This window comes from Caretta caretta, chromosome 3, assembly GCF_965140235.1.
Source record: "Caretta caretta isolate rCarCar2 chromosome 3, rCarCar1.hap1, whole genome shotgun sequence".
Classification (NCBI taxonomy): domain Eukaryota; kingdom Metazoa; phylum Chordata; order Testudines; family Cheloniidae; genus Caretta; species Caretta caretta.
This window is the reverse complement of record NC_134208.1, coordinates 148,574,962-148,588,655: the sequence shown is the minus strand read 5'-3', so window position 1 is coordinate 148,588,655 and position 13,694 is coordinate 148,574,962. Positions and strand designations below refer to the sequence as shown.

General features: G+C 38.8%; 1 protein-coding gene across 3 annotated transcripts in view; it reads right to left on the bottom strand.

Annotated features, from left to right (window-relative positions):
* The window catches only part of RASGRP3 (RAS guanyl releasing protein 3), a 101,180-nt gene that overhangs the window by 31,896 nt on the left and 55,590 nt on the right, over positions 1-13,694 (bottom strand). For all 3 annotated transcript variants that reach the window (XM_075127007.1, XM_048843593.2, XM_075127006.1), the window contains exons 3-8: positions 13,080-13,182; positions 12,342-12,404; positions 10,714-10,845; positions 9,405-9,552; positions 812-985; positions 218-334 (exon numbers count right to left, since the gene is read on the bottom strand). In XM_075127007.1, the coding sequence (XP_074983108.1) occupies positions 218-334; positions 812-985; positions 9,405-9,552; positions 10,714-10,845; positions 12,342-12,404; positions 13,080-13,182 (737 nt within the window). The remainder of the gene's footprint in view (positions 1-217; positions 335-811; positions 986-9,404; positions 9,553-10,713; positions 10,846-12,341; positions 12,405-13,079; positions 13,183-13,694) is intronic.

Sequence of the window (13,694 nt, the reverse complement as noted above, 5' to 3'; positions counted from 1 at the left end):
ATCCGCACCACAGTCACACAAAAACAAGTTCCCCACAATCAAATAGCTTTCCATCAAGAGCAATCTGACTAGTCTGCCTTTTAGGCTGCCCCAGTACAATGGTTCAAGCGTTCTGCTGCTGATATATCTTGTAATACCCATTACACACTACAGATATTACACAGTAAAGTCCGATATTTATATTTTGGATCCCTTCATATTAGAGACACTCTTGTACCTTTGTAACCTCGGAAGATAGATGAGAGTGAGTTTCTTTGAGACGAGAAATAGAGCTGTGGCTTAGGCCTCCCACAACTGCCATCAGCGTGTTAAAGTTCTGGAGATGAAGCAGCTTCTGCAGTGGAATTAAACATATCAGCAAAAAGACTGAGGGCCTTTATTGTAGGATACTGACTACTGCTGTACCTGTGCTAAAGCAGCTAAAGTTAGTTACTGCTAAAATGCAATGGAAATTCTACAGAAATATAGATTTGATCATAGTACATCATAATGACCTAGTTTAGCACCTCTGATTTCCTGTAGAGCAGGACAACATAAAAACATTCAACTGACTAATTCCCAGAATGTCATCTTGAATACAAGAAGCCAAAAATGTGAACAGTAATGAGAAGTTACTATCAAATTTTCATATCTAGGAACATCTGTTTAACATTTTGATTTACAAATAGCTCAATGAATGAGCATCAGCTATGACTGAATAAGCTTTCAGCAAGAAAGCACCTTGCCTGCATGTCTAGTTCATCAGTTTTCTGTAGCATCAGTTTCTATTATTTCATTCGAGCAGACAAAACCACTCAAAGGTTAGTCTTACCTCTGCAACATTGATAAACTTTGTGATTACTTCTGCCCTTTGCTGGGGCGTTGGCTTGCTAAGAACCATCAGCTGGACCCACTTAGAGATACCGTTAAATAATGCAATTGATCTCTCCAGGGTGGGGTTGTTCTCCAAGCAGCCATGAATCACATAGCTTTGGTAATCTGTAAACTAGCAAAGGAAAGATTTACAGTTAAGGATTGTATAGAGTCAAAATGATATTTAAGCCACTTTTCTTTTAAAAAGTCCCACTGGTTAGAAAGAGACTACCAATTTTATGTTATTTCTTTAAGATGTGTTAATTTTTTTTTAATAAGGAAATTACAAAACATTACTCTCCTCTCTCTTTATATATAATCAGAAATACAGTAACAGACATTGTGAACATGAATTTATCACCTTTAGGAAGTCAAGACTACAAGGAATGGATCAGCAAGGAAAGCTACCTTGTGAGAACTGCCAAAAGCCAAGCAGAGTTGGACCTTGCAAAATTTTATAGCCAGAAATAAAAAGAAAACAAGAAAAGAAGCTGTGGGATGGCTAAACACTGAGGATGGGGTGGATATTAAAGATAATCTATGCATGGTCCAACACCTAACCCAGTGGGTCTCAACCTTTCCAGACTACTGTACCCTTTTCAAGAGTCTGATTTGTCTTGAGTACCCCCAAGTTTCACCTCACTTAAAAACTACTTGCTTGCAAAATCAGACATAAAAATACAAAAGTGTCACAGCATACTATTACTGAGAAATTTCTTACTTTCTCATTTTTACCATATAGTATAAAATAAATCAATTGGAATATGAATATTGTATTTACATTTCAGATTATAGTACATAGAGCAGTATAAAGAAGTCAGTGTTGGTATGAAATTTTAGTTTGTACTGATTGTGCTAGTGCTTTTTATGTAGCCTGTTGTAAAACTATGCAAAATATCTAGATGAGTTGATGTAACCCCTGGAAGACCTCTGCGTACCCCTGGTTGAGAACCACTGACCTAAACAAATATTTGCCTCAGCTTTTAATAAGGCTAATGAAGAGTTTAGGGGTAGTGGCAGGGTGGCTAATAGGAATGAGGATATGGAGGTAGAAATTATCAGAGCCATGGTGGAATTCAAACGCAAAAAGCATAATAGGACTAAATTGTGGGGGCCCCAGATAATCTCCATCCAAGAATAGTAAAGGAAATGGTACATGAAATTGCAAGCCCAATAGCAAGGATTTTTAATTAATCTGTACATTTGGGGGTCATAGCCTCTGACTGGAGAACTGCAAATATAGTTCCTATTTTTAAGAAAGAGAAAAAAAGGTGATCCAGGAAATTACAGGCCTGTTAGTTTGACCTCAATTGTATGCCAGGTCTTGGAACAAATTTTGAAAGAGGAAGCAGGTAGGGACATACAGGTGAACAGTAATTAAGATAAAATACAACATGATTTTGCAAAAGGTAGATCATGCCAGACCAACCTGATCTCCTTCTTTGAGAAGATAACTGATTTTTTAGACAAAGGAAATGCAGTATATCTAATCTCCCTGGATGTCAGTAAGGCATTAAATAATTTCCCATGTGGAACTGTGTCAGTTAAACTGGAGAAGATGAGTATTAATATGAGAATTGAAAGGTGGATAAGGAAGTGGTTAAAGGGGAGAGTACAACAGGTACTACTGAAAGGTGAACTGTCTGGCTGGAGTTCCTCAGAGATCGGTCTTGGGATCAATCTTATTTAACACTGTGATTAATGTCAATTTTTTAAAAACATTTTTTTAAGGTTTGGCACAAAAGTGGGAGTGTGCTAATAAAATCTGCAGATGACACAAATCTGGGCGGTATTGCCAATACGGAGGAGAACAAGTATTATACAAGAAGATTTGGATGACCTTATAAACTGGAATAAAAGATGAAATTTAACAGTGCAAAGTGCAAGTTCATGCATTTAGAAACTAACAAGAATTTTTGCTATAAGCTGGGGATGTATCAGTTGGAAGTGACAGAGGAGGAGACAGACCTTGGTGTATTGGTTGACCACAGGATCACTATGAGCTTCAAATGGGATGTGGTCATGAAAAAGCCTAATGCAGTCCAAGGATGCATCAGGCGAGGTATTTCCAGTAGAGACAGGGAAGTGTTAGTACCATTATACAGAGCACTGGTGATACCTCATCTGGAATACTGTGTACAATTCTGGTCTCCCATGTTTAAGAAAGATGAATTCAAACTGCAACAGGGACAGAGAAAGGTTGTTAGGATGATCCAAGAAATGGAAACCCTACCTTAAATAACTTGGCTTGTTTAGCCTAACCAAACCAAGGTTGAGGGGAGATATGATTGTTCTCTATAAATACATGGATAAATACCAGGGAGGGAGAGCAGTTATTTAAGTTAAGCGCCAGTGTGGACACAAGAACAAATGGATATAAATGGGCCATCAATAAGTTTAGGCTTGAAATTAGGTGAAGAGTTCGAACCATCAGAGGAATGAAGTTATGGAACAGCCTTCCAAGGGTAGCGGTGGCGGCAACTAACTGGCTTCAAGACTGAGCGTGATAAGTTTTTGGACAGGATGGTATGATGAGACTGCCTACAATGGCATGTAGCTGATCTGTGACTGCTAACAGCAAATATCTCTAATTGCTGGCGATGGGACACTAGATGGGGAGGGCTCTACGTTACTACAGAGAATTCTTTTCCAGGTGTTTGGCTGGGGGTCTTACCCATGTGCTGAGGGTCTAATTGATGATCATTTTGGGGGTTGGGAAACAATTTCCCCCAGGTCAAATTGGCAGAGACCCTGGGGGTTTTTCACCTTGCTCTGCAGCATAGGTTATGGGTCACTTGCAGGTTTAAACTACTGTAAATGGGGGATTCTATGTAACTTGAAGTCTTTAAACCATAATTTGAGGACTTCAGTAACTCAGACAGAGATTAGGGGTCAATTACAGGACTAGGTGGGTGAGGTTCTGTGGCCTGCACTATTGAGGAGATCAGACTAGATTATTATGATGGTTCCTTCTGACCTTAAAGTCTATGAGTCTTTGTCTTTCCCCACAATTAATCCCCTTCCGTTCTTTATATTTTTCTTTTAATTTTTTGCTGAGGAGATAACATTCTGCCATCAAATATATATTAAAGAAATGTTCTCTTATCATGCTACACTTATGAGGGCATGAATACAACAATTTCCTTTCCCTAGAGTGAATTCCTCTCCAGCATGCTGACAGATGGCATTGTTGACATAAAGAGTGAAATCCCAGTTCCATGGCTATCAATGGGAGTTTTGACATTGACGTCGAGGGAGAAAGAATTTCACTGAAATTAGACACAGCACCTATATCTTTCCCAATTTTTTTTTTTATCACATTTATTCCAATAAGAACTTTCTGTACAGGATAGGGCATGTCTACACTTGGGGCCTGGGCTGTGTTTCATAGCTCAAGGAGACACACTCGTGTTAGCTCTGATTGCACTAACACACTAACACACAGGTTTCAGAGAAGCAGCCGTGTTAGTCTGTATTCGCAAAAAGAAAAGGAGGACTCGTGTGCCACAAGTGGTGGGATGGACTAGTCGCCCTGAGTTTGTGCCTAGGGTCTCTGACAAGCATGTACTCAGAACAGCTAACCGCCTCCCTTCCCCCCTGCAGTGCTGCGAGCATTCTTGCAGTTACCTTCTGTTTTTAGTGCCCAAGGTTGAGCTGAGCTAGTGTGAGTATGTCTCCTTGAGCTGGGAATCCAAGTGTACACATAGCCTTAGTCTGAGTTCTTCCAGGGCTTGCTCTCTTTGATGATAGTCAATCCTTTAATGTTCATAGATACTACTTTACAGAAGAGCTACTGTTAGTAAGTGTTTTACTTACCTGAATTTTTGGAAGTTCCCTCCCCCGCCCACAATTGTCCCATAAAAATGGGTCTCTGGCAGATTATGGCCTTACTGTAATTTAAGTACAATACTCCTCAGGATACCAGGCCAGAATGCCTTTTTATCAGACTAATGATAAGGAATTGCTTAGGCCATCAGATGGCCTCCTAGTACACCCGTGTATTATCAGACACTTCAGTGCTGAAGGTACCCAATATCTCACAGATGCTGCTCAGAAGCTTTCAAATCTTCTCTTTGTTTAAACAATCTCCAGTCTCCTTTTCCTCCCCTTATCTGTATTTTTATGCCTTTATTCCACTGTGAACCCTCCAAAATAAAGAAGTAGTTTGACTTTCCTGGACAGATTGAGAATTACAACAAATTCAGTGGAGTTATATATGTTGCCCCCACATAACAGCTATCTGCTTCTCTGTGACAACTCTCTGACTGCTCCTCTGAGAGTCAGATAGGAGGCCTTGTGCGGAGCCCAGTGGACTAAGTTTATCTATCAACCTCCATCTTCACAAGGCTGCCCTTCCATCCACCCCGTAGTCCCTTTTAATTGTCAGTGTGCTGCCACCCTTATTACTTACTAGTAACCAATCTAACCTTTATTTAAAAATTAACACCTCGCAGTTAACACCCTCTTTAACTTCTGTATCATGCCAGAAAGAAAATGTAAGTTTAATTGACTTCAGTCCTGAATCCTAAAAAGCCTAACTAGTTATGGAGAAGTATCCGAGCTAGTAAATTCAAACAGAGGCATTAGCTATTAGTGTAACTGTCTGATTTCAAATATCAACCACCAACATAGCCACCATTCATGCAGGTCTGAAGAGTCCCTGTTCTGGGAATGCCACAAAACTTTCATATATATATATATATAATTGAAAAAGCCATCCCCCTGTTCTTTGGCATTGCCATCTGCCAGAAAGCCTTTCCTCTTCCTCCATGTTTTCACTGGGCCCTGCATTATACAGTTCATTATCATTTATTCTTCAGCTCAAATTCCTCCCCATTTTTTCACATGCAGAATAGTGTAAAGTTTACTTTGAATTAATGTAATGATTTAAAAGAGAAACCCCAATTATACCTGTTTCTTTTCCTCATTTTGTTTCCCTCTCTTGAAGAATCAAGGAACAAAGATTTCTTTCATTTCCCTGATCTTCCTCATAACACCATCTTTCTGCTGAAAATAATGGAATCTGGAAACCATACTCTGGGATAGTTTCTGGTTACTACTAGAAGAGCTACAGTCATGACAGCTTTGTCTATGGACACTTCACTAGTTGAATCCAGGTTTAACAGATTTTTAATTAGTGTTGGTACATACAAAACTGGGTTACTCTTTCTGAGGTTCTTGAACACATTTAATTCTAATATTGTTCCTCTGGTCTCTGTTTTAATTGTCATCCAATTTTGTCTGAAGAATCTCCTCCTTTTGTTCCAGATGTATGACTCTGATCAAGAAAGGTGAGTAGGTTTGAATTTTCCTCAGTTCCCACTTCTACTGAGGTCATTCTCCTCCAACCATCAACTCCAAGGAGATCTTTTACATCTGGCTTTGTAGCAGCCATTACTGTCTTTCAGCACAAGCCCTCCTTAGTGCCATCTTGCCTAGCTCCTTGGGAACAATATCATCTTGCTGTAGGGTTTAATCAGTTTTTGCAATTTAGTAAAATACTACATATTAGCAAGATCTGCAGAGTGAGCTGATAGAGACCAATACAACAGCTGCTCTGCCAACATAGCACACTTATGCTTACACTACTAGTTTAAGCATTTGGGATCCAAGATTTTGTTTTGTGTGGTGGAGGAATTAGAGCAAATGTAGGGATCAAATTTAGGGCCTACCAACCCCAACAGTTTCCCTTTAAGAGTACAATGCTGGAAAGTTATCCATAAACATTGCAGTCCATAAATCAAGAACTAAAAGAGAAGGAAATTTGCAATATGTTTTAAGAACTAAGAAGTCTTAACAATGGCCCCTTTCTTCACCTCTCTTATGCATCATGGAGCAAAAATCAAGTCACCCAGTGGATGAGCACATTTATGAATCACTAATCACCATAATAGCTGGATACCTTTTATCTTGTTTATATCAAGATAATGAACAGTTGTCCCCAAAATAGGGAGTGTTGACTCTTTTTCTCCTCTTCTCAGCAATTGAGAACTTGGGTGGGTGGTGCCACTCCCTTCAGCACATAAATTCTGAGGTTTCTCTGAATTCAGAGGTGGGAGAGTAGGGAGAACTACAAATTCTGGGGGAAACACTGGAACCGGCAAAATTGAAATCAGCTAGTAACTATGTGTAAGGATGAGCATCAGAATGGAATTATTCCCATAATGCAATAGCTAAGGCAGAAGCCTATTGACAATGCAAAGAAAAGGGAGTTGAGAAGATAGGAGGATTTCCAGGGAATCAGGGAGAGGGAAATGAAGCCAGGAGAATGAAAGAATAGTGTTTCAGAAGGTGAGGAGGTTGGGAGTGGGGGGGTCAGATGAGCTCTAGGCTTCATCTGAAACAAAGCCTTTGCGGGTTGCTGATCACTAGTTAAATATTTCCCCAAGAAACAAAAGGCACTGATTTGTTATTTTAAGTTTGGTCAAAACAAATCCTTGCTCATGGTTGTAGCCCTCACTCAGAATTACTGCAGAGGATTAATTTTTTATGGTAAAAGTTATAACTCATGAAAATATAATGAAGTATTGATCCAACCTTTGAATGATTATGAATGATGAGATGTGATACTAGAATCACGCAAGTGTAGGACCAAGAAAGAACCTCAAGAGGTCATATAGTCCCCGCTCCCACAGTAAGGCAGAATTAAGTACTCCTAGACCATCCCTGAGTGGTGTTAGTCTAACCTGTTCTTAAAAACCTTCTTGGATGGCAATTCCACAACCTCCCTTGCTGCAAACTAGGCTGATTGCTTGTTCTCCATGTCTACTGAGGGTAGAACAAGAAGTAATCGTCATCCTCTGCATAACATTTTACATATTTGAAGAATTTATGTCCCCCTGCAGCTGTCTCTTCTCTGAACAGTGGGGGAGTGGTAAATAATTAAGGTCACTGATTCAGAGCAATCTGGATCACTTGGCAAACTGGGTGCAAGCAAACAATATGCTTTTTAATATGACTAAATGTAAACGTATATGTCTAGGAACAAAGAATGTAGGCCATACTTACGGATGCAGGACTCTATCCTGGGAAGCAGTGACTCTGAAAATGATTTGGGGGTCATGGTGGATTAGGGTTGCCAACCCTCCAGGATTATCCTGGAGTCTCCAGGAATTAAAGATCAATCTTTAATTAAAGATTATGTCATGTGATGAAATCTCCCGGAATTCGTCCAACCGAATTTGGCAACCCTATGGTAGATAAATCAGATGAACATGAGCTCCCAGTGTGACTCTGGCCAAAAGAGCTAATGCGATCCTGGGATGCATAAAGAGTGGAATCTTAAGTAGAAGTGGAGAGGTTATTTTTACCTGTGTATTTGGCACTGATACTACCACTGCTGGAATACTGTATCCAGTTCTGGTACCCACAATTCAAGAAGTATGTTGATAAAATGGAGAGGGTTCAGAGAAACACCATGAGAATGATTAAAGGATTAGAAAACATGCCTTGCAGAGATAAACTAAATATATTGAGAATTTCAAGTCTAACAAAGAAGGTCAAGGGGTGACTTAATAACAGTCTATAAGTATCTATATCGAGAACAAATATGTAATAATGGGGTCATCAATCTAGCAGAGAAAGGATAACAACATGATCCAATGGCTGGAAGTTGAAGCCAGAAAAATTCAGACTGGAAATAAGCATAAATTTTTAAGGGTAAATATTTCCAATGGTTAATTACTCTCCCCAAGGGTTGTGGTAGATTCTCCATCACACACAATTTTTAAATCCAGATTGGATGTTTCTCTAAAAGCTATGCTCTAGGAATGATTTTGGGGAACTTCTACGGCCTGTGTTATATAGGAGGTCAGGCTAGATGATCACAATGGCCAATACTTTCAACCTTTCCTTAAGGGCATGTTTTCTAAACTTCTTACTTTTGTTGCCCTCCACTGGGCTCTCTCCAATTTGTTCACATCTTTCTGAAAGTGTGGTGTCCCAAACCAGATTCAGTACTCCAGCTGAGGCCTTACACCATTGCCAAACAGAGTGGAATGATTACCTCCTGTGTTTTACATATGACACTCCTGTTAATACATCCCAGAATGGACATTTTCCTTTTTCGCAACAACATGATATGGCTGGTTCAGTTTCCATTTGTGATCCACTTTAACCCCCAGATCCTTTTCTGCAGTACTGCTGCCTAGCCCGTTATTTCCCATTGTGTATTTCATAATTGCAGTACTTGGCACTTGTTTTTATTGAATTTCATCATATTGATTTCAGACCAGTTGTCCAATCAAGGTTATTTTGAATTCTAATCCTGTCCAAAGTGTTTGCAATCCCTCCCATTTTAGCGTCACCGGCAAACGTTATAAACATATTTTTCACTCCATCATCCATGTTGTTAATGAAAATATTGAACAGTACTGGACACAGGACAGAACCCTGCGGGACCCCACTTGATTCCTCCTCCCAGGTGTTATAAATATTTGCTACAATTAAATGGGGTACAACATAAAAGTTAAAGCTGGCAAACTCTCTCAGTTTAAGCATTTAGCTCTGGTCAGATTATAACTGAGTGAAACAAGAAGTTGTAGGCTTCTTACAGCAATCCTTCTAAAAGATTTATGCTCCAGAAAAGTGAGGTGTTCAGCTAATTCAACGGGTTCCAGGTGGTCAAACAACAGGCAGGCTTTTCCCTTCTTGGAAGTTTTTTTCCTCTGTGTGACTCTTCTCATCCAGTCATAGGAGGGACTGCAACAGAAAAGAGGTACAATCAGCAGATCCTGTCCATGCAAAAAACTCATGTGAACTGTAATCTGGGCATACAGAATAAAGTTAACCAAGAAACTGATCAAGAGTTCCCTGAACTATGACGTCCAGCATATTGTGAACATTCAGAATAGAAAGATCTCTTCCAGTTTGCAATAGATTATATGAACTTAATAGGTACTGTCTGAACTGATGTACAGCAGTAGAGCTATATATCTGGCACTCAAGAACAATTCTTTATTCTGTGTTACACTGTATCACCTAATTCAATAGGACCTAATGGCTACATTTCATCTAAGATCAAATTCAGACCAAAAATTGGATAATGTCAAATGTGTGGTGTGTTTTTGTTTTGTTTATATCTGGAAGACTACAAGCCCTGAAAAATGGAAAAAAAGAAGAAAGGGCATCTGTGAACTACATATGACAGCTAGGAGAGTACTTCGCTCTGCTGACATACAACTGAGCTTCACATATACTCGCTTTACTGAACTTTTGTCTGCATGTGTGTGTTTTATGGTTCCTCCACAGGCCCATCCTTTATATTTGGCTGCTGTAGAGATGCACCATTGAAATGCTATTATTTTATTCTAGTATGATGTAGATATTTAGGAACCCCTTTTCAAAAACAAAGCACTAGGACTAAGCCTCCTAACTTTTGGATGTCCATGGGAGTTAGGTAGCTAAATCCTAGAACTAGTGAGGAACTGGAATTTCTATTTTGTGGGAAATGCCAAGATTTTAACTTTGTTTTTGTTCCAAATTAGAATGAAATCTCAAATGTGAAAATTTCTTGCAAAAGAAACATAGTATTCTTTACATATCTGGCATGAGCTTTGCAACATATAGAACCAGGAACAGTTTATATTCATATTTATATAAAAATACAGCAGTTCTTCTTCACTACAATTCAAAATATGTGACACTTGCCAGTCTATATTATCCCAAATGGTATTTGGTGTTTTAGAACTTTATTTCAGTTTTGGAGAGATCATCTTTTTGAGAATTACTTCCTAGTGCTCACTATACCATCCCTTTAAACCAAAATGGGATCCTCAATATCACATAGTGCATTCTGTACAGAGTAAGGGCTCTGGTGTGGAAAGAAAAGTGCCTGTGGAACCTGACAAATTATATTCTTACATGCTAGAGATGTCAATAAGGTGGACGTGTTCCTCATAACCAAGCTGGCTGGCTACTTCCCGGAACTCCTCAGTCAGACGAATCAAACCAAGATCCAAGTTAAATTCTGCTGGAAATTCCAAAATCCAGTACCTGAAATTATGGGAGAAAGGTTATCCAAAGATCCAGACATAACATTCTGTGGCTGCATAGATGCATGCCATGATTACTCAGCCACCATTCACATGGCACTCAGAAGAAATCATTGGCGATCCAAAGTCACAAATGTGGTAAACAGCAGTCCCACCACTAGTTCTTCCGGTAACTGAACGAGTATGCTTGACAAATTCTGACATGCTTCATTCAACAGAGGACAATGATACATATGCAAAAGCCTCTTATTGCATACTTTCCCAAGTTAGCACATTCCCTTCAGTGGAACACAGTGGGATTCTTCTGAGGTGCATTTTAATGGGAGTTAGGCACCTAAGTGACATTTGCACCTTTCAAAATATACTCTACATTTAGGTGTAAGGCCTTGCCTATATGGTTGATACTGAAAAAGCTTTCCCGAAGTGTGAATTTAGACAGATATAGTTAAGCCAGTATAATACTCCATGAGGACACTTTTGTTCCAGTATAAGTGGGGTTTTTTTGGCTTTAGCTTAACGCCTTCCCAAGCAAGATAAGCTACACCGAAAAAAGCTCCTCATACTGGAGCACAAGCATCCACATTGGGATGGGCTACAGGAGGGTGGTGTTAACCAGCATAGCTCTATCTGTTTAAATTCACACCTTACCTTGTACTGAAAAAAGAAAAAAGAAAAACCCAAACCAAACAGTTCCGTTCAGAGGTGGCCTTACTAGATCAATATTCAGGTAAAGATGTCAGAAAATTTTACCAATTTGACAAGGCAGCACCTGCCATACATTCTCCTGATCCTATATACCAGATACTTGGGGCATCACTGAAGTTGCTAAAACATCTTCTCTTAGGGTATATTTCATTGCAAATAAGTATGTTAACATGGGTTAGCTAATTCACATTAAAATAGCAGTGAAGACAAGGCAACTTGACTTTTAACTCAGGTTAATAGCTCAAGTTAAAGCCTATAAGGAAGCTGGGTGTTGAACTTGAGCAGCTAACCCAAGTTAAAAGTCAAGTTGCCTTGTCTTCATTGCTATTTTAATTTGTGTTAACGCACATTTTTGTTTGTTTGCTTTGCAAAGACATACCCTTGGTTTGAATTAGCTAGGGTTCACATGAACTGAAGTGAACAATCCAGGGACAATCTTTCTATACCACTCTAGATTACACTATGACGTACCCCTCCCCCCAGCTTTGCGTGCTGTGCCAATCTAGCCTGAGTGTTAAACCTCAAAGAACAAATACCAGTCAAACTGTAGCATGAGTTTTCAGTAAGCTCTTTAGCTTGATACAGTGTAAGTGTTCAAAAACCTGAATAACCCTAGTTGAATAACTGTGCTCTGAATAAGATTTTCCCCCAACCCCATGTTTGTAAACTAGTCCAAGAGAAAGCTTTAGTAGGGGTAGACTGACTTGGTTTAGGATTTTTTATTATTTGTAAAAATTGACTATTCAGAGCTATAAAAACCAAATCCCAGTGAAAAAAAATCAGCATTTTTACCTCATGAAACAGCAGATTTTTAAGCGGAATTCACTGCATTTTTCGCCACTGGCATCTCTATAGGTAGATTAGTTAAAGAATAAGCTTCATGATCATGGTTTCAGTAACTTTTTTTTTTTTACTCTGCAGCAGTCTTGTTTGTTTAGAGAGTTTTCACTTTTGTACGGGATAGAGTATTTTTGTATGTTATTCCTCCAAATTAAAATGTGCTATACCTTGAGATGAGATAACACACTGAAAAATATAGACACTATTTCCAATTCGGCAATTTGCCATTTGTCTTAGCAAAAACATGCATCTAATACACACTATTTCTGAATATTCTGCTGGACAAATAATTTCCCACCAGTACAGGCTAATCAAGGATATCAGTAGATATTGAATGATTACAGAGGAGATTTTCAAAGGCACAAGTGCCAGGCAAGCAACTCCCATAGAAAGTCAACGGGAGTTAAGTGCCCAACTTCCATTTGTATCTCTGTGTCCTTAAATATTTTTGTACATCTCAAAAGCTAATTCAAAGTACACTTCAGCAGGCTCATAAAAGACCGGATCCAAAGTCTATTGTAATCAGTTGAAAGGATTTCAATGGGCATTGGACCAGACCCATAAATTGCTGAAGAGCCTTATATGCTGATGGCACTCCAATACTACTGTTTAATGCACAGACTTTACATGTTATCACAGTTTGTCTTCCAAAGTGCTAATGCTAGGCTATATGGATCTTTGAAAGGATATATGGAGAGAAGTTTGCCAACCAGTTCTGTGGAAGGCAGATACCACCGGTGCATTAAAAGAACCATTCTTGGCAAATGACTGGTGCCCAAATGTCCTTTATTATCTGTAAAATAGAGACACCATTTTAAGTTAAATGACATGCATTATTCAAGGACAGAGATCAGCCAATTTCCAGATATCCATGATCTATTACCTCTCTTAAGGGAAGTCAGATGTATTAATATTCAAAATGAAAATATATCCAGTGCATTATTAATTAAAATATCTTCAGAACAGAAACATAACAAGTAAAATGCTCCTCTAGCAGTGAGAGTCAGGAAATTACAATGGTTGTAGCACATCAGTTATTAAATAACAGTGTAAAATGAAAGAAAATATATATTCCCTTCCTTCCCCAAAACCTTTATTAAATATTACTTAAAAAGTGGCAAAATAGCAATGTTGCTGTTTCAACATGAGTAACTTCTTCAAACTCCAAGTGGAATTTTTTTTAAGAAAGCTTTGCACAAGAGAAAATTGATACCAACTGATTATAATAACCCATTACCTAAAATGCACCCAAAGCCCAGAATTCTAGATTAGTAAAACACTATAATTAGACGTTCAGTTGGATGT